The sequence below is a fragment of the Strix uralensis genome, chromosome 7 (genome assembly GCF_047716275.1).
Source record: "Strix uralensis isolate ZFMK-TIS-50842 chromosome 7, bStrUra1, whole genome shotgun sequence".
Classification (NCBI taxonomy): Eukaryota; Metazoa; Chordata; class Aves; order Strigiformes; family Strigidae; genus Strix; species Strix uralensis.
Window position 1 is genome coordinate 12185153 of NC_133978.1, and position 20619 is coordinate 12205771.

General features: G+C 36.7%; 1 protein-coding gene across 3 annotated transcripts in view; it reads left to right on the forward strand.

The window, feature by feature from the left end:
• The window catches only part of PARG (poly(ADP-ribose) glycohydrolase), a 70985-nt gene that overhangs the window by 9321 nt on the left and 41045 nt on the right, over window positions 1–20619 (forward strand). For all 3 annotated transcript variants that reach the window (XM_074874461.1, XM_074874458.1, XM_074874459.1), the window contains 4 exons: window positions 152–335; window positions 1490–1612; window positions 2929–3012; window positions 4102–4176. In XM_074874461.1, the coding sequence (XP_074730562.1) occupies window positions 152–335; window positions 1490–1612; window positions 2929–3012; window positions 4102–4176 (466 nt within the window). The remainder of the gene's footprint in view (window positions 1–151; window positions 336–1489; window positions 1613–2928; window positions 3013–4101; window positions 4177–20619) is intronic.

Consider the following 20619-nt stretch of genomic DNA (forward strand, 5'->3'; position numbering starts at 1 on the left):
GGTGGTGGGGGTCTTCCCCAAATAAAGCACTGGCCTCGGGCCATGGCAAAGGCTAGCAAATAAACTGACTCTGGAATGGAAGTGTATGTATTTGCCTACCAGATTTTTCAGTGGAAATAAAATGTTTGAATGTATTTTATTTTAACAACAGAAAAGAAAGGTGTGAATTCAAACCCCAGAGGCCAGGAAGGAAGATTCCTAAATACACGCCACCTCCTCTTCCAACTAATAAGAAATGGTTTGGGACGCCGATTGAAGAGATGAGAAGAATGCCTGTGTGTGGGGCCCGTCTTCCTCATCTGCGACCCTCAGCCAATCATACAGTAACCATCAGAGTACGATAATACAGTGTATTACCTGAAATCAAATTTCTTACCAAATTGTTCAATAACATGAAATACCAAATGTTAGTCTTATAGTATTAGCCAGTTGTGGAAATCTTTCTTTGCCATTCCTTGCAAGCAGACTGGGGCAACTGATTTTCCTGAAAATTGACTTTTCTGATGCACAGAATTAGGATATTAAGATCCAGAAGAAGTGTAATTATGGCTTTACTGCCTCTGGCTTGTTAGGGACAAGTATTTTTCTTTTGCATAGGAGTGTGTGTACTTCCTTGTCCAAGTTGTAAATGGTGGGAATTTAAATAACATCTGCAAGTTAAATTTGTACTTCAACACTTTCATGTTATATTTTCATTTTAATGTGATTCTGGTTTGGGTTCAAGATATTCAAAAGGCTTAAGATAGTCAAGATATGAAAAGAGAGAATGAAGAGTTGCTGCTAGCAATTTTACCACTGCATTTTAGATCAAATCTGATATATTTGCCTTTAATCATTTGGAGTAATACGCAGTCAAATTACTGTTGAAATGAAATATGTGAGCAGAAACTTGTAGGGTTGTGGATAAGCAGCAAATAAAGTACTTTAAAAGTTTAAATGCAAGTTCTGAGGGAATCAGTGCTGCCAGAAGGCCATATAGCAGATTAAGTCTTCAAGAACATGGCATTATTTATTTTTACATTTCTGATATTCTGTGGAGCAAACTTGAAATATTGCTATAGCTATAATTATTTCTCATCCTTTTCAGTATTAAGTTAAAAGACATTATTTCTGCACATGACTATGATTAGATTTGAAACTACATATTGAAAATACTTGGATGAAACTATGTAGATACTTTAATTTATAAATGATAAAGTATTTATCTGATAATTGGACATAAAATAATTGCATGTGTTACCTTTATTTCAGTGTGTTTCAAGAGGTCAACTGATAAGGTGGTGTTCTTTTCACCAAGTATGACATAAGAGTAACAGGTGGATTTTTTTAACTAAATATCCATCATGTGGTTGGTTTGTAGCCTTCCCCTTTCCAAAAAGAGTGGCTGTAGATAAGAGCTTTTTTAACTATGTTTTGGCGTACTTTTTATTTCTTCCATTGACTCAACTTGAAAGTAGTCTGAGCTTTTTTTCCCCCTCCTGTGCTGCAGGTAGATCTTCTGAGGGAAGGAGAGGTGCCTAAACCTTTTCCAACTCACTACAAAGATTTGTGGGACAACAAACATGTTAAAATGCCCTGCTCAGAACAAAATTTATATCCTGTAGAGGATGAGGTAAGATAAAGTATTTACAATTGTGTTATGAAATACATTTGTTTACATACAGATGAGTGTTCAGTTTACTGCATTTGTTCAGTTAGCAAACTGTGTGTATGAAATTGGAAAATCAAACAGATTCACGTACCTGGTCCAAAAAGCAGGATTCTGGGCAGAGCAGAAGACATTTTTTTTCCTAGTAATTATTTTACCTAGCCATTGATTTGATGGTGTATATATTTCTGTACTTACATGAAGTGTAAGTACAGAAGTATGAAGTATAAGAACTTATACTCCATATAAGCTACATATTTATATACGTATTTATGTTTGGGTTTTTTTTTTGTGAAGCAGTTTGTGATGCCAACAGATGTGAAATGAATTTGTAACCACATTCTGATTATAATATTCTGTCAGGTATTGCTGATAGGGAGCAGAACAGCAGACAGATACACCTCTAAAACAATGGCGGAGAGAGTAGAGTTGGCCCTGCATAGTTTGTTGATCTGGTATTTCTCATCACTGCTCGAGACTTACTTAAACATACCCACTGAAATCCTTTAGTCTGTGGTGAATAAAATAAGCAAGTGTGTCCTGTAGTGAAGACAATATAATGATTATTGATACCTGAGTCTGGAACAGAGGATTTTTATAGCCTCTAGGAAATACTCTCAGTCTTTTCATTTATCAATTTTACAGATACAGTATAAAATGAATTTAATTGATGTTTCAGAGATAAAGTGTTAAGATCTTTGTTGCCAGCTGAGCAAGATGAGTTGTCTCTGCCCTTGTGGTAGTCTCATAAGAAACACCATTATTGCTTGCAATGGGCAATAAGGTTTTCTGTTGAGGAAGAATATCACAGGATGTCTTAAATTTGGGTTGGTGCAAGAATCAGCCACAGCATTATGCTTTTATAATCTGTGCCCTTACTGTTTTTAATACTACGTTTTTATAAAGTTGGTTCAGTCTATATTTTTGAGTTGCGGATTTTATAAACTGTGGTTATGTTTTATCTGCAAAATCCACTTTCTTCACGAGTGCACTGAACGTTATTTGTCCTTGAGATGACATGAGGAAGTGTGCTGCATATGTGAAAGAGAGCTCTTTATGCTTCAATTAAAAAGGAACTCTTAAGTAAGTAAAATGCAGTGGACTGGAAGTTGCAGAAGTACTTTCCAGTTACTCAAAATATGTGGTTTATTTTTAAATAACTTCACAAATAAAGCAAACTTTAGTTTAGAAAAATGTGGCAAGGAAGACAATTATTAGTAAATATGTCTTTCTGTTTTGAATAACTTAATCTGACTTTGGTTTGGGCTTTTGTTTTAAAGAATGGAGATAGAACTGCCGGAAGTCGATGGGAACTAATCCAGACTGCCTTACTTAACAAGTTTACTTGCTCGCATGATTTGAAGGTAAGCTTGTCAATTTGAAATCAAGTCTGTATACATATAAGTACATTGAGGCTCTCTGTGTACTGTTAGTGATTCTGGCTCAGTTCTATTGGTTTAATCACTTACAAAAAGAAATTTAAAAAAATCTGATGTTCAAGGGATTCCCTAATGAATGAAAGCTTTTAATTAGTGAATCTTAAGTGTTACCGTTAAACTTATTAGATATTATCAAAAGGATTTGTCTTCTACAACTCTACAGAAAACTCTTTGTCCAGCAGTATCTACTAGTTTGTGGTGAATGTAGCATGTAGCCTTTTTCTGTAACCAAGAGGTAGGGCACTGCACAGGTGAGAGAGTTTGAAACAGTAACTGTTCACACCAGTATACACCACTAAAATTGCAGCAATTCAAGCTGCTGATAAAAGTCTGTAAATTTTGGAGACTAATGATCTGTTGATAACTCTTACAGTTCTCATTGGCTTCTAGTGAATTGTGATTTGGAGCAGCTTAGAATGGCTGTTATGGTTTTTTTGTGAAGAATAATGTAGTTTAGATTGTAACTGAAAGGCAGGAAAGGAGGAGGATGCAAAAACTACAGATAAACTTTAGATGAATAAATAGTGCTTCCCCAGCAACTAATGGAACTTCCCTTGATAATACTATTTTATTTGGTATTTTTTCTTGAGAGTTTTTTTAAAGGGGGTGGTTGTTGTAAAGGACCTATTTAATATTGTTGTGGTTCTGATTCTTTGTAAATGGGTAAAACTTCTATATTGCTGAGGGACACTTTTTTTGGTATTTTTAAAGAAGTCAAGTGTGAGGTGGGGAATGTTTACATTGTATGTTGTAGGCAGATCCAAGCATGCTTTATCTTGTTTTCTGCTAGGAGGAAAAACCTGTAGACTAAAGCTTATTCAATGCTAAACCTAAAATACAGGAATCAGTATAATGGAGTCACATGTTAATAACAGTTTTATGGGTTCTGGTAGGCTATGTGACAGGTTTTAGCCACTAGATGGTACTGTTCCTTCAAAAGGGAAATTTCATAAAATCATTTTTCTTCTGTTAATAAGTATCTCAAAGCTTTATTTTGTTATGGTCTTTCCCTAGGAGGCTATACTGAGATACAACGTTGCTTATTCCAAGAAATGGGACTTCAGTGCTCTTACGGACTTCTGTGAGAAGGTAAACCAAGTTGATTTAAAATAGGAAGTAAAGCGTGACTACTTTGTCTATATGTCTCAATGCTTTTGGCTTAATTTCCTTTTCAAGACTAAAGGTTTTGCAATCATCATCATGGTGTGGACAGTAACTTTGAAATGATAATTATACATTTATAAACTGGATTAATTTTAAATCTGAAGCAGGTAATTTGGGTGCTTCAGTAACAACTAAGGTTACTGAAGGTAAGGTGAGAAATGCCTTATCTGTGTTTTATGATAACCTGATTTATTAATAAATTGTATTAATATTTCCAGTGTAATGGTTTCTTGTTTTAAAAAGTGTTGCTCTTTTTTTTCATTTTTTTTAACACCTCTAGTGCTATATTGTAGTGGTGTTTGAATAGACTGTGCTTTGTCAGTCTAGCAGTAAAATTTTGCTCTATAATGATGTAAACTGTAGAGACTTTGAAAGACTGGGGTGGCTTTTATGACTTCATGTTACTTTCCTGGAAGAGGATGGAAAAGAAAAATGAATAGTAGGTGGCAAATGCAAGTTCAACTATTATTACTGTACATCCTGACTGATGTTCAGAAGCTATGTGATGTAGAGTAGTATGGAAGATTAAATAAAGTTGTTGTATTTTTCTTCCACCACCTCAGAAGTGCTTTTAAAACACATGCTTGTTTTCTTGGGAGGGGCTAGCTAAGCTGTATTAACGTTCAGTGGAAACTAAATGTGATTTCAAGTTAATTTTGTTAGTTATGTATGCTTTAAATAGATGTCCGCTTAATTCATGTGATCAGAAGAACTGTTGTTTTTATGGTCTCTTGCCATTGTGTATGGGAAGTACTTTTTGACAGAATGACTTTTGTTTTGCATGCAACACAGTATTGTTATTACTGACAGAAGGTATCTGTAAAAACACCAATGGCATTTGCTAGCCATGAGAGCTACTGTGTTCATCCTTCTTGCCCATTTAGTGCTCCCGCCTCATCTGTGAGGTGTCTCTGTTTTTCAGGATGTCATGGCTGGATGGTTGAGGCTGTGGACACTTGGCTTCTTTGCTCCTGTTGACTCCTGTACTAACCAAAATTAACTTGGCCTGTTCAACTGTTCAATCTTGTGTTATTAAAAATACATATTTAAATTACTAGAATGCTTTAAAGTACAGGCAAACTATTTATTTAAAAATCTGACCCAGGAACGTACCAGATTTGCATCATGTTGCTACAGATGCAACTGAGTTTGTCCTGACACATTCATATCATGCACCTGGGAGTTCAGAAACTATGGATGATTAGATTCAGAGATCATCAACCAGGGAGAGTAAGTAATACCAGCTGTCTTCAGAGAAGAGAGGAACAATAGGGAAATAAACTATGTATCAGGCATCAATCTTTCACTGAGAGTGAAAAGGCAATTTCTGTCACCTGGGAATGATGATTACTTTGTGAAGTTCCCAAATGAAGGGACGAGGGCTGTTTCAAAACATGGATTTTTAGACCAAGGTGAAGAGTGTGCAGCAGTATATTAAATAAGGAACAGTGAAGCACTGTAAGACAGTGGCTCCTTGTAGACTACAGGAGCAAAATCTTACCCTGGCTTTGTTTATTGAACATACTGAATTTAGTGAACAGAACATGTGGAGGGGGATACATCCTGTAGAGAGATATTTAAATCTTTTCTGTTATTAAGGGATGTGTGTGCACTTTTCAAGTTCTGTAAATGAACAAGGCATCTGCTTCAAAGACTGTTTGCAGTCTGCTTAAGCGAGCAGCTATTGAGTGAAAAGTTGAGATCCTCTGTTGAAATTACCTAAATACACTAGCTGTAGTGAAGTGTAGCTTTTGAAGTTACTGTATTTGGGAGTTAATGATTAAGGGCTTACCATTGGCTTGTGTATTTACTGGTTTATCTCATGGTTTTGAAGGAACAGGGGAACTGTTTCAGGTGACATTTGCTCAGCAGAAGTTGAGAGAGTTGGTTGAAAGGAAAGCTGGCTTGAGTAATCAGCCCAAAGGGAGGGGCAGCAGCTCAACAGAGAGGGAAATAGTCACAAATATATATTAAAAGGAAGAGATTAAAACAGAGTCTGTGATCCTCAAATATCTATTTCTATTCTTGGACACTGTTGACTTACAATACATTCTTAATCAAGAATTCTGTGCTCTGGTTTAGAGGGAGCTGGGTCTGCAAATCTAGTGGTGTCTATTTTCGTGATTCGTTTAAGGCCACTGTATTCAGATACTATTTCAATAGGTCCATGCTTGGTAAATTATAAAGTACCATTTGTTATTTTAGCTTCTGATTCTGCACACAACTCACCTTATCTATTAATATTTTTAAGTCCTACTTGTAAGGTTCAAATCAGTTTCCTTGTTAGAACAATAATTACCAGTTTCTTGAACTTAAGTTTAATTTCTTTTAAGATTAAAACACTTTGAGCTATCTTAACTAATGGGAAATAAATGCCATTTATGTGAACCAGGATTTTTTTCCAAAACGTCATACCCCGACATGTACGGGCTGACCAGTTTTACAGTTTGTCCAAAGCGTTGTCAGCAGAGGGAGCCCTCGCACCATTTTCAAAAGGTTCTTTTGAATGCCAGTTCATGTGTGGAAGTAAAATTCAGATTTGTACACTGAAGTACATTTGGGAGCTTGGGGGTTTTTTGTTTCTTGTAAAAAGTTCATAGAACCCATCAGTAATGCACGTAAAGCTCTTGGTAGCTTATTTGCTTCAGACATCTGACAGTTTTGTTGTCCTCTCTGGGATTTCCACTCTGTTGTATTGATTTGTTTTGCCTTCTGTTTGTTAATATTGGCAAACAGGCTTAGGATTTATTCAATTTATTACTTAGTGGATGAAAATTATTAGTGCTAACATTTTTCTTCTTACTCACAAAATTCTTGTCACTTGGAAGTCATCCTTGTATCTGTTTTCCTATAACTTACCTAGAAACCAGACAGGAAAGAGTAAACAACAAGCAGCAAAGAAAACATATGGAAACCACTGTGGATGGAGCTGTCTTGGGACCTACAATGTGTTGTAGATGAGTTTTATTTGTGTGAATGATGATAGGCTGAGAATTTATTATGTGCTTTTGGTGAACAGTGCTACATACTGTAGTAGGTTTTATTTTTCTTTCTTGCAGATTAGCCCTTCCACTTCCAGGCAAGACCAAATTCTTTTGCTCTTTCCCAAGTGCATGAAATAAAAAGTCTAGTGAGATCATTCGAGGCTTATGTCTTAAAATAATCTCCAACAACAGCAACTTTAAATAAAGGGAAAAGTAGGGCTTTATCATTTTAGACAGTCACACAGTCTGCTGCTTTAGATTGGGCCTGCTTGTTCTGGACATGCTTTGTTTTTATTGTGTTGCTTTAAAGTCTTTTAGAACTTAAGCATAATTCTTGTTAATGTTGTTTCATGAGCTCTTGGTCTTATTGCTTGCATCTGTCGTGCTCTTTCAGGAACAGAGTGTTTAAATCTGAAAATGACATGACATTGTATAAGCAGTGCATAACTTTCTTTAAAGGTGATCCTTCTTTTAAATTCAGTTTCAGTTACATAGTATACAAGAACTTAAGTCAGCAGGATTTATGTTGTGAAGCTTCAGGAACCTTCATGATATAGAACCTCTGTCGTCATTAATATCTGACCTCTGTTGAGGTGAACCAGTTGGTGAGCAGCCTCACAACTTGTTTTTGTCCTTTGCAATAGAGCTGTATTGGACTTACTTGGTCCCATCTAAAACTCGTGAGATGTAGCAGCAGTGCTTAAGTTAATAACAAATCTACTGGAAAAAATATGTAAGATGGACAAAGTGACAAAAAGGAACTCTGCAGGCAGTGAAACAACAATGGATGCTTTTATTGCTCACATGGTTTAATTTCAGTCTTCTGAACTCCTTTGAAACCTGGAGAAGGACTATAGCATTTACATGATTTTAGTGTCAGAAAACAAAGGAATAATGCTCATGTGCTTTTCAGTTCATACTTGCAAGTTATCGAGTTTCCTGATATGCTTCAGTAAAAGAAAAGCATCTGATCTAGTCATCTGATTTGTAGTTACTCTTGTTGCTTTTTTGTATGTGCAAAGCAGAAGGAGACTCATGTTATGCATGCAGGACTGTTAGCATTTAGGATTCCCCAAATACTTGTGTTCAAAAAGTTACTCTGTGACATAATGCCTGTATGCTATTCAGTGCTGAAGAGGGTTAAATCCAGTACTTGGGCATGTCATTAAAAGACCAACTGTAATCTCTGGTGACTACTCATGTATTGGAAATCGCAAATATTTTAGACATAAGTTTGATCTCTTAAGAAGCATAGACTAAAGATTGGAGTTTAGGAAAATTTGTGTGGCATAGACAGTGATTGTCTCTGAGCTTCTGTGAGTCAACTGGAAAATGGATCACAATGCATCTTGCAGATGTTCACATTGTACCCATAACTATTTTTATGTTTGTCTGGCCCCTTTGAGCTTGATCATCTTGTTGGAAAGTTTGTGTCTGTGAAACAGAGAAGATAAAATGAGGAGTCAGGAATGATGTAGAGGTATGTAATAGTTTCCATATGAGGAACATCGAAAGCTAGGACTGCTTCATCTTTTCATCTTAGTTGAGAGAAGTGAGGAATGGGTGTAACAGTGGTATCCAAAATGAATGTAAGAGAGGGTGAAGAGGAAATGACTGTTCATTCTTCTAGTACAACAGTCAAGGGACACCAGGTGAGGGTTTCAAAACCAGTCAAAAGTAATTACTTATGTAGATACTGAGTAAAAGGCTGTGGAACTCCTTGTCAGGAATGTAGAAGGTGCTATGACTTTATATCAGGTTTTGAAGGGATTTGGAGAAATTCCTGGTAGAAAGACCCCGTTGACCTCTGCACAGATACTGTGATGGACTCTGGAAATTTCTGAAACTGATTACTGTAAGTAAAGAGCGTTGTGAGGAAGTGCTGCTGATTATTTGCTTCTCTTGCTGTTAGACTTTTCTAGGCATCTTTTGTTGATGGCCTTTCATGAACTTCTGTCTATTTTTACATTCTTATGACTTTGCTGGGTTGAAGTTGAGGGGCAGAAGTGGCCTGGTCATGCAGGCCCTGTTGTGGCATAGTACCAATATGAGATGTTGCTGACAGAAAGACATGGGGATCTATACGTTAGTCTCTTAGGAGGACAAAATAATAAAGGTAATTGACATTTTAAATGAACCTCGCTTGAAGGCACTTATGCCTTTTAAAATTTGTTTTTCCAGTCTCTGCAGAACTTTAAACCCTTGGTGCCTACTTGATGCCAGTAAGAAGACTTAAAGGGGATGTGCTATTGGTATCTTTGTAAAGACACTCTCTAATTCTCCAACACTCAGTTTCCAACTGTTAGATTTGGCTTTTAGTGTAGGAAAAAGCGTGTGTGTGTTTGAAGTGCCTCTATATATATGTCTTGTGGTCTTTTTGTCTTTTGGGACAGCTGTTTGAAGCCAGTCAATCTATGTAATGACCAAGATCTGCATATTTGCTGTTGATTCCCATACAAATTCAGCATTCAGGAATCTTTTTCTGTTATGAAAGAAGCTGTATAACTCTTAACATTTGGATTTTTCTATGAAGTTGAAAGAAATATGATAATGCTCTTTAAAAAGACCAGTCTCTTCCCCTGTCTATACTTAATTGCAGAGAAGAGCCTTCAGCATGAAAGAAAATGAAGAATGTACCAGACCACTTTATCTGTGCTCCTTTTTCTCCTTTTCCAGTCAAGCATGAGTTCACTGGTTTTAGTCTCAAAACTGGCTGTTAGCGGGTTTTTTTAATGGCACAAATCTCAGCTTATCCTAAAATCTGATGAAAAGTTATATAGCAAGAAAACAAGGTCTGTTGTCCAGATGAAGGAATATATTGCTATTTTTCTTCATCGTTTAGTTATGCTTTTACATGACATAGAATATGGACTATTAAAAATGTTTGTCTTACAACTGTAATTAGTTTTGAAACCAAATTAGAAAAGGAGTCCCGTTTCTCCCTGCTTCTTTCCATTAAAACTTGCATGACAATCATACTTCTGGATGCTAGATCCCTTTCCAAGTCCAGAACAGTTAGGATGTGAGGCTTTATTACTGTCAGCTTTTATGTGCAAGTGTCTACCTGCAAATTTCTGGAACCTCACTTAATACCTTTTCCAAACTTTCTATAAATGTAACTTGCAAATACATAAACTTACTAATATATAATATACAAGATAAATATGTAAACGAATTCATTTATAAATACATCTTTTTCTATTTTCCATAAATACCACACATCCATTTTACAGATGTTTTACTCTTTCAAAAGCCTGATTTCCTCTTCTTGAAAAATTGAAGTTAATTCTTATACTAGAAATTATTTTTCATTTGCATAAATCCTTACTATTTAAATGTTGGCCTAGCAATATTCATGTGGATATGTGCACACTTTCTAAGATACCACTTTGTTCTATCGCAGGTGTTCTGCGCAGATTCCGGAATATAGGAAAATAGTGAGGAGTGGTGGAGCATATTACAATGAGTCTTGTTTCTTAGTCAATGCTTTACACTTAGGAACAATTAAAATAAATAGAAGAAAAATCTTATTTCACTGAAAAAAACCAACAATGTGTGTTACTGAATTGCTGAATTGTAGTGTAAACCTAGTAAAACCTGGGATGATATCCACTGAATGTGCTTAGTGCATATTTTTCCAAACTAGTTTCTCTCTGGAATGTGTGTTGCTACATAGTATACTAGCACATTTGGCCTGAACTTGGTACTTGCAGAAAGTGTCAGGTGCAAGTAATTGAGTGAAGATGAAGCTTAATAAATGTTTGAGAACTGAGCAGAAAAACCGTATCTGCAAATATTGGCAGTATGTCTGCTTCCTCTCTAAGAAGAACTGGTTGCATTTTGAGATCACTGAGCCTGATTTGAATGAAATTAAGAACTGTCTTGTCAACGAAATACTCCAATTGCAAAATTTCAAACAGCCACAAAACCACACATCCTTTAAGTGTGTGTGGTCTTAACCTTAATAACTTTAATTTAATAACCTTAAACTTAATAACCTTAAGAAATTTTGGAAATTATCTGGACAGTTTTGGTAATTATACTTCCAATTTTTTACCATTATTTTTTCGTCTAAAAAAAGCCTACAAATGCAACGTTTGAAGATGATGTGGCTGTAGTGTAGTCAAGTTGGATTATGGTTGTGCTCTGAATTTTCATGCATTTGAAAAAGACCAAGCTGTTTAAGAACACCTGCTACTGTTAATATGTACATGCATATCTTGGGAGATTTTAATGTTCTAATAAGGCTTTACCCCACTCTTGTCTCCTAGCGGGTCATATGAACCATGTCAGTCTTTCCTGTATGTTTTGTTGTTTGAATGACCTGCTTTAAAAAATGATTGCTGTAATCAGTTATACTGGAATAGAAGGAATTCTAAAGTACCAAACTGTTCTGGTGACTGGGTTTTTGATAAACCATTTTTATAATTGTGTGGACAGTACTAACAGAAGTGAGCATTGTACAGAGATGTCAGCACTACAAATGTAGGCTTTTAAGCAAGAAACAATATGTCCCAAGGCTGAAAATAGCCTATCCATTGCTCCTTGCTGGATTTCATTTTAATCCAGATGTTTTCAAACAATTTTCATTACATCAGATTACCTTTTTAAAATCTAAACTGAAAAGGTCTTTTGAGTGTGCCATGAAGGGTTTTCTTTTCACAGTAGCAGAAAGGAATTTGTTCCCATATTGAACAAAATGTGAGCTTTTCTGGGGTTGGGGGAATGTGCATCTTGTACACATTCAGAACATTAGAAGCTAAGCATTGTAGAGAAGTTGCACTGAGTACTGAATTACAGGCTTATTCTTAGTTTTCTGTACTTTCTCAACAAAACAGTTGAGTATCTTTTAAGTGGTGTTTTGTGTAAGCACCATTGCAATGACTATTGCCTCAGACTGTTGACTCAGAACTAGCAGGGAAGGGATATATACACCAGGTATAGAGTTTTAATTACTGTGAATTAAGTGCTTATGGATCATTAATGCTTTGAGACAATGTAAAGATACATTCTGAGGATCTCTTTCATAGTTTTTCACTGCGTTGAGAATACTCCTGTTTAAAAAAGAAAGGAAAAGATAAATCTAGTAAATATAAATGTTCTGGTTTAAAAAGCTATATTCTGATAGTTGCTTTTTTTATTTTGTTTTGGGAGCAGGGGGCTGAAAACAGATTTCTTTGCTTCCATTGAATTATGTGTAAATCATCATTTATCTGTACTCACCTATCCCAAATGATTAGAAGAGAAGCTCCTTTTGCTTGTGGTGGCTTTCCTAACTACTTTGAGCCTTTAGACTTTTTTTTAATGTCTGGAGCAGTTAAAATTAAAAAAACTGATGATCAAAGCTTTCAAGAGAGACACTCTGAAAAAGTGTACATGGAAGTAGGGAAGGGATAAAGAGGCATTGCCATTGTTAGGATGACTATGAAGACATAAATGAAGCATATTGTAACTATATTCCCAATTTTTCTTGTGCTTTTTCATCTGAAAAACTAAATTTGTTTATATTGCTTCCTTGCAGAGTTGGTTATTAGTTGCCATGCATTCTTTAAAGAGCAGGTTTGCAGGGGTGGCAGAGTGTGTATCCTGGAGACGATCTGAGGGTCTTATTTGGCAAATTTAATTAGTGGATATTTTTCTAAAGTTACTGGTTATTTTGAGTCTAATTCTGACACCCAAGCAAAAAATAGTCTACAGGTTTGTTGAAATCTACAGTGTTATTGTGTTATCTTTAGTTGATCCTTCAATTTTTCCCCCCTCTGTCCTTGAGGTTTTTTTGGTAATGTTAAACAAAACACAGCTTTCATAAGGGCAGTAGCAATGTTGTTCTATGAAGCTTTTAGTGCCAACGTTATCTGTTTCAAAAGTGATTGAAAAAAGTTGTAGTTGAGTGTCTGCTGGCTTTTGGATGCTTCCACACTACAGTTTTCAGCAGATGTTTTAAAATAATAGCAGTATTAAACTTTATTTTAGAGAGGTAAAAGTTTTGAATGAACCTGGGAATGGATTGTTTTTACCCTTGGCTTGTGTCAGTCAGATGAAAGATATTTTTTTTTCCCTCATGTTACAGACCTGCTGGAGAAACAAGGTCAGTGTCCTTTCTGCTACTTTGTACTTCCCAAGAGTAACTCAAAAGTATTTAGAAAGCAGCATTTGGCTTTTCTTCCAAGGACTGTGCCAGTACTTTGGGAATGTTTGTGATGCTTCTACTCATGATAGAATCGCTCTGCAAGAATGTGCAGGTAGAGTCTGTTGGTGGCCTGCAGAGAATCAGGACTGAGGTTTCACTCATTAGTAATGAAAATGGTTGAGGTCAGATTTCCAGTACCTTAGAAGTATAAACTGGACTTCTAAAAACACTAAGAGGAGACAGAAATATAAATATACATATTTCTTTCAGATTTTATTTAGAATGTTGAAAAGCTTTGAGAACAAAGCTGCCATTGTTAGGGATGATGCACCTGAGAGATCATTCCAGGGTTGGATTGGCAGAAGACATGAATGAGCCTTCAGGGGGAAAAAAAATTAAACAAAAATGAATTAACCTCTGCCTTGTAAGCTGTCTTCCTTTTTTCTTTTGAAGTGTCAGTTTGTGGTTTTGATAAATGTCAGAGGCATTCTTCTTCTCAAATAAGGTTCTTCTCCGCATAATCCAGTGTTACGTTTTTTTCCCTCTTCCCTCCAAAGATTACTTTGTCCTTCCCCTGGTTTCTAATCAGACAAGTGCTCAAGAAATGGGATGGATTTGACAGCTAAGTGTGTTTCCTACTGAATTAGTTTTGTAAGGGAACTGAGGGAGGCAGATGAGAGTTTATTCTCTCCTGCAGTTTTGCAAGTTCATTAACTTAATAAAGTGGGAATTAAAATCCACCCCCCAACCCCCACTTTGCATCTAGGTTTCAGTCTTGTTAATATGTATAATATTTTACATTATGACAGAGTCTTTTTTACATAGGCGTACAAGATAGCAGGCTGCAGCCTAGTGTATCTGTCTAGGTATCACATACACTGGTAGTTGTGGTATAGTGTGTTTAAGTAGAATTCATCTACTCCCTGTCCAGAAGAAAAGCCTTTGCAGAGAATATGACTTAGGCTTGTTTGGTTTTTTTGGGGGGGTGTATTAAGTTAATATATTGTTTTCAGAGTCACCCAATAAGAACTTGTTTGGGGTTTCTTGTATATTTTTTTTTTCTTCCAGCTGTTTCAAATAACAGATTGAGAGTGTGCTTTTAGGATTCTATAATATTTAAAAGCACTTAGGACAAAGATTATGGGAAGAAAGGGAATACAGGTTGACAGTCTGAGGTTGGTTTACTTTCAGGTAAAAGACTTTAAGTATCGTAGACAGTGACTTGGTTGTTTTATTGTCACCAAGGAGTTCTAGTCATGGGTCTACACTCCACCATGTTCAAGTGTTACACAAACAACATACAAAAAGCGTGTGACTTCTGTATGAGATGGGTGAACAAGTAAATAAGTACAGGGTGCTCTGGAAAGAAGAGAAAATGATTGCTGAAGTACACTCAAGTTTTTGTATAAGTGTCATCTCAAAGGGAAGTCTTAGCTGGAGGGGAATAGTGAGCGAGATGCCTCAGGATGCCTAGGAGGTTCTTCTGTAGAAAACACTTCCAAAAAAAAAAAAGAGTGGGAAATCAAAATTGTTAATGTTATCCAAAAGTGCACAAGAACTAATATCTTGTAGAACAGTGCAAAAGCACAACTGAACTCTTACATCACATTTGACAGTGAAATGGGAGCCTTTGGAAGGGAGGTACAGTCTATGCATTGAATTTAAAAAAGCAACATTTTAAATGCTTATGGGTAGAACAAGACTGTTAACAGTCTTAGAAAGAAATTAAACCTTCAAACACAAGTTCCTATTGTCCTTGTTCCAAACTTTTTACTTTTTTCATTTTTTTGCCTTCCCTGTTACCCTCACCAAGGTTGCAAAATTACAAAAGCTCATCAGTTTTTTTCAGGAGACCATTCAGAGTTGTCTTAGACTGTCTTGTTCCACTTGCATATCCCTTGCATGTGGCATTGAGCAAAGCATTCTCTTTGCAAGAATGTGAACAGTATTGCTTTGTTCACATATCTTTCTCTGTTATTTTCTTTGAATCGCAGACTTGAAGGAGGCTTAATAATGATGTTATGTCTAGGTAGTCTATATATGCCCTTATTTGCTACAACTCTATTTGCAGCCAAGTTTTTCATCTTGGAAGTATTCATCATGTGGATCTTGGTGCCCTGTAAAAATAGAGATTTTTTTTTTTTGAGACAAATTGAAGATAGTGAAGAAAGAAAAAGAAAAAAATTATTCTTGAAATGAGGAGAATGAACTTACTGTGAATAGAGTACATAGAAATTACACAGTTTGTTTAATTAGGTAGGAGGCTATTACCACCTCTAACCATGTGATACCTTACATTACTTAGGAAAGCTGTTACTGGAAAGACACTTCAGTATAGTAAATGATGATACAGGGCACTTACAAACACAAACTGAAACAAAGTAATTCTAAGAAAATGCTTGAGGCAACTGGGAAGAAAAAAGAAGGTCAAAATCCATTAGAATTAGGAAATAAGATGCGAAGTCTGAAGGAGGCACTGTGGTTTTTCCATTCATCCGTAAGAATGTGGTTCAGTTGGTCCTTGTCCTGCCACAAAAGTTAATATGGGGAAATAAAACCAAACAAATTGAAAGCATTAAGCCACTGCTGTCTTAGTGTGCTGGTTGCCTGTTGGCATGATGACTACCTTCCCATGTGATAGATAGAGCTGTCTGAATTTGTGTTCTGTATGTGCAGTTTGTTTGGTTTGATGAGCTGTCAGATTTAGATTTAAACTCTCTACCATCACTATCACCTCATGCTACCTCAGATCCTTCTTATTAGGACTGTCAGGCATACTCGTTCATTACGTTTTGGAGGACTGGTTTATAGTGACATGAGGCCATTACTTATGGTGGCATTTAGTCAGGCCTCTGCTGCAGTATAAATGTTCATTTTGCAAAATTGCAATGTAAGTTTGGCCAAGAGCTCTTACCTCTGCTATGGCTCGCTGAACCATTTGCATCTTGTGAATTGGAGCCCTAAGTCATGTTCATTTAGTCAGTCACTCCAGTGCAAATACGGATGAAATCACCAAGTGATTTCTTTGGCAAAAGGCAAGTCATGCTTTGCAACTCTGATTCCATATACTTTTCCTTTGGGGTATAACCCCTGCTTTTATTTCATTCCTAAATATTTTTTTGCATGATTGAAGGACTATGAATAAAGTCAACAATATATTTTTGTTTTTATTTCAAATCCTGAAGGAAGCTGTAAGGAACATGTATGCATAATAAGGAAAGGAGAAACTGATCAATTATTTAAAACCAAATTGCTATGATACTTCATGTATTTTTCTTTATCAAAAATTGTTGACAACCGTTTCATATTTTTCAATTCTTGAAGTTATAAAACAAATGTTATTTTTTAACAATGGAAATCCAATCCTTTCTTTTAATCTTTGCATAGTTGTAGCCTTGAAGAAGATTGTACATAGATAAAAGCACATTACTGAATCAATACAGATGTTCCTGTACTAGAAGATTTACATCAAAGTGAGGTGCTTGTAGCAGCTTCATACTATTCATACTAACTAGAATATTACTGCTTTTTCAGTGGGGAGAGTTGCAATGGGTATCTGCCTTTGTAGCCCATTGATAGTAGGTGTGACTGGATCCGTTTCACCTACCACCCACCCTGCACAACATCTAAGAATGCATAACTTTTTGGTAGGCTGGTTTGACTTATTAATGCAGAGGAAGACAACCCCCACCCCCCAAGTTATTTTCCTGTAGCATCAGCAAGCTGAAGGATCTCAGGAAATTACCGGATGAACATAGGAACTGGTGAAATGCAGTGGGTGTGGGTGTTTGAGGAGATAGAATGACACATCCCTCTTTCAGCAGCAGCAAATAAGTAGAATATGTAATGTGACTCTAAATATGCTGGATTTTACATCAGTACAATTCACTGCTTCCTGAAGAGAGTTTCCTTCTAAATAAATCTTCATTCAATTCTGTGACCAGGTATTCTCTGTGCTGTTGCTAGGTTCTCCCAGGTTGGCATTTGCATCGTGGGATGGCTGTCAGATGTAGCTGCGGTGTCAGCACTCCATGTCCTAGAATCCTTTTACTTTCCATGATTGAGTGTTCTCTTTTGCTGCTTTCAAAGTCTGAAAAGACTGTCACAGATAAAACCAGGCTCTGTGTTGCACTGAGCATGGCTGAGAACATGCAGTGGCAGTGGTTGGTCTACAAAGCTACAACTGTGATGGCATGCTAGTTTAGTGGTCAACAGAAGATGAGGGCCAAGCAGCCAGGGGTTCTTTGTGATAGAAACCTCATGGGAATGTTACCTGTACAGGAGGAGTCCATGGGCAGAAAGGGGAAGTAATGGTTACATGGGTGTGGCCATGACTGAAGTTACTTATTTTTTTTAGAAACATAAATCAAGGAAGGATACATATTTCTGGCTTACTGCCACTGTTCAATAATGGGTTATAGCTTCAAGATGTATAAATGGGAAGCACAGGACTGAATAGTTTCTCAATGAGTCATTTCTAGGGAGAAAGGTGAGGGCGTTTTTTGTTTGTTTTTTTAGAAAAGCACCTGCAGTTGAACAGCAGAGTTCTTCAGTTGTTCCCTGCAGCAGCTATTTTATGAATTTACAACATTTCCAGGAAGAAACAAACTATGTTTGAGATAGAAAATTATTGATGTGCTTCCCTGCAATATTTAGGAGACCTTTGCCTAAATAGAGGAGTATTCCAAACAGGGATGCTTAGACTGCTTGGTGGTTTGATTTGGGAGCAATGCAGAATTAGGAGTTTCTTGGCAAGGTCTGTTAACTTAGCACTCACATTGATAATCTTTTTAAAGTTGTGGGGTTCTTTAATTGACCTGTGAAAATGTAGTAAGGTTTTCATGGCACGCAACACTTCACAAAAATCCACCACCTTATTTGTTATTGACATGTAAAAATAATCTGTCTGAAGTCCAATGAGAACAATTCTGGGAGATTTTCATCAGTGGAGGTCTAGTAAAAGTCATGCATACGAATAATGTAGAGGGGAGAGCATGTTCTGGTACAACATTAGGAAGGTAAGGAGAAGGAAAAGTAGAATTTCAGAGTTTAAGAACATAGTTATGCATTTTGTATCAGAACTGAGCTGTGCAGTTGCTGGCCCTGCTTCTGTTTTGGAAAGAAATTGTCTCATACTATCATTATATTCTTTTCAAAGGAGCATAAAGAAAAGGTTGCAGTCTTGACAGCTATGACAAAGTCCAGTGCCATAATGTGTCACCAGATAAGTGATACTGTATAGTCTGTGGCAGTCAGCAAAGCATAGCAGCCACTATTTATATGTCAACTGTGAAAGAGAGGAAGTGTTACCCAAAGGGGAGAGAATATCAGAATTTGACAGCCTGGTAGACATCTGAGGTTAAATGTCATCTTTTGAATATATTTAACTTACATATTCATTTTATGGATTGAGATCTGAAATTCCAGTCTTTAAATGCTCATTTGGTTACTTTATGGCACTTAAAAACATTGTGCCTAAAAGCAGAGCAAAGTTTCCTGCTGGAGCAGGTGATGTTAAAGGTTGGGTCATAATTTTCAGTATCTGACTTATGCCATGTAAATATTTAGTGCATATGCAGCCAACAACAGGAGAGATGCATCTTGTTCATTTCTTAACCTTAAAAAAAAATGTTGACTTTCAGTAATAGTTTGAATATTACATGGATTCTTCCTCTATGATATCGAATGATTTTCATGTTTCTTAGGCTTGCTGTTCTTTGTGAGTTCTTGTTTCAATTTAAAACTTTAAATTAAAATCTTGTTTGTATGTCTCCATAAGCAGCATACATAATGCATGGAAAGTAACTGTAGGTATTGGGATTGTTTTATTTCCCCCTGCTTCCTACCATAAGTTGTTTGTCCTTTGAGCATTTGTTTGTGTTTTGTAACTATCTCAGAACTCTTATCCCTTTATATCACTTGGGACAGGAGGGAATAGAGCAGAGATACTTCTATAGTTATTTTAATGATCTTGGAAGAACAGAAGCTGTTAGCCTTCGAACAATATTTTCAGCTTGGCGTTTATGGGGAACAATATGCTTTGAATCGTAGGCACCATATTTTCCTCTTCTCAAGAAAATTGCCAGTATCTTTTTTGCATTCTGAAGTCTGTGTGAAACTTCCCTTTGAAATGTGAATTACAAAGGTTTGACTGTATGACTGAAAAGATCACTTTCTGTGATTTCACAATTAGTCTTTAAGAGTTGCAGAGACTGAAGTTGGTAATACCTTGATGCTGTTTGATCTATTTGGTCTGCTATAGTTTTTGTGTGAAATTGGTAGTCCCATCTGGTGCCTGGATCCCTATATCAGGGGAAAAACTGCACCACTGCACAGGAAGATGGAGAATGTGCTTTTCTCTCCTTGATCTTAGTTCAGCCTGTTCATACGGCAGAATGTGAGGCTTTTGAGGATATGGCATGCTTTTGTGTGCTTTGCCTATTGCAACTGCACTGCTTTATGTTGCTTTCCACAACCTCTCATTCATGTGCCTATCCTAACTTTTCTTAGATGAGCATTGCCCACTTAAAGAACATTTTGCACCTTTTAAAAATAGGTGTGTGATACATGAATGGGGGTGTGGGTGGGTTCATCTAAGCCCTGGGTACATGATGTTGAGCTCAGAACTGGCAGTTGCAACTTAAAGAGGGTCCTGGACTTTCTCTGAATACATGGGCCTGATGCGCTTTGGCAGCCAAACATGTCTACAGTGGGCCCGACAGTGTCAGGAAGGGAATTGAGAATAGGAACAGAAGGGTTTGGTGTGACTTGATCTTGAGTATAAAGCTTTGTGAAACACTGGTGTGTGTCCATTTTTTTTTGAGTGTTTTCAATTCTGGTCTCTCCTTCTCAGGAAGAATGTTAGAGCAAGTAGAGAGGGGCAACTAAAGTAGTCATAGGATCAGCTGTCTTACAGGAAGAGACTGAAAAGATTGCAACTTCAGCATGTGGCACCAGGCAGGCTGCACTCTCACATATTTAACCCAACAGCTATAGTTCTTGAGGGAACGTGGTAGAGATGGACAGCAGAAAGTGCCCAGGCTTGCACGCTGTTCTTACATAGCATTTCCTGTTGCTGCTGCTGAGGACCAGTGGTCTGACCCAGCCGTGGGTTTCATACGGCCCTAACAGGAGAATGTCACAGGTACTTGTCCTGGACTATGACCTGAGTGTGAAAGTTAAGTAAATCGTTCCAGTACTTTTGTGGTTAGGCAGTGATTTTTTTTCAGTTAAGAATTTGGTTCGTTGCTTTGG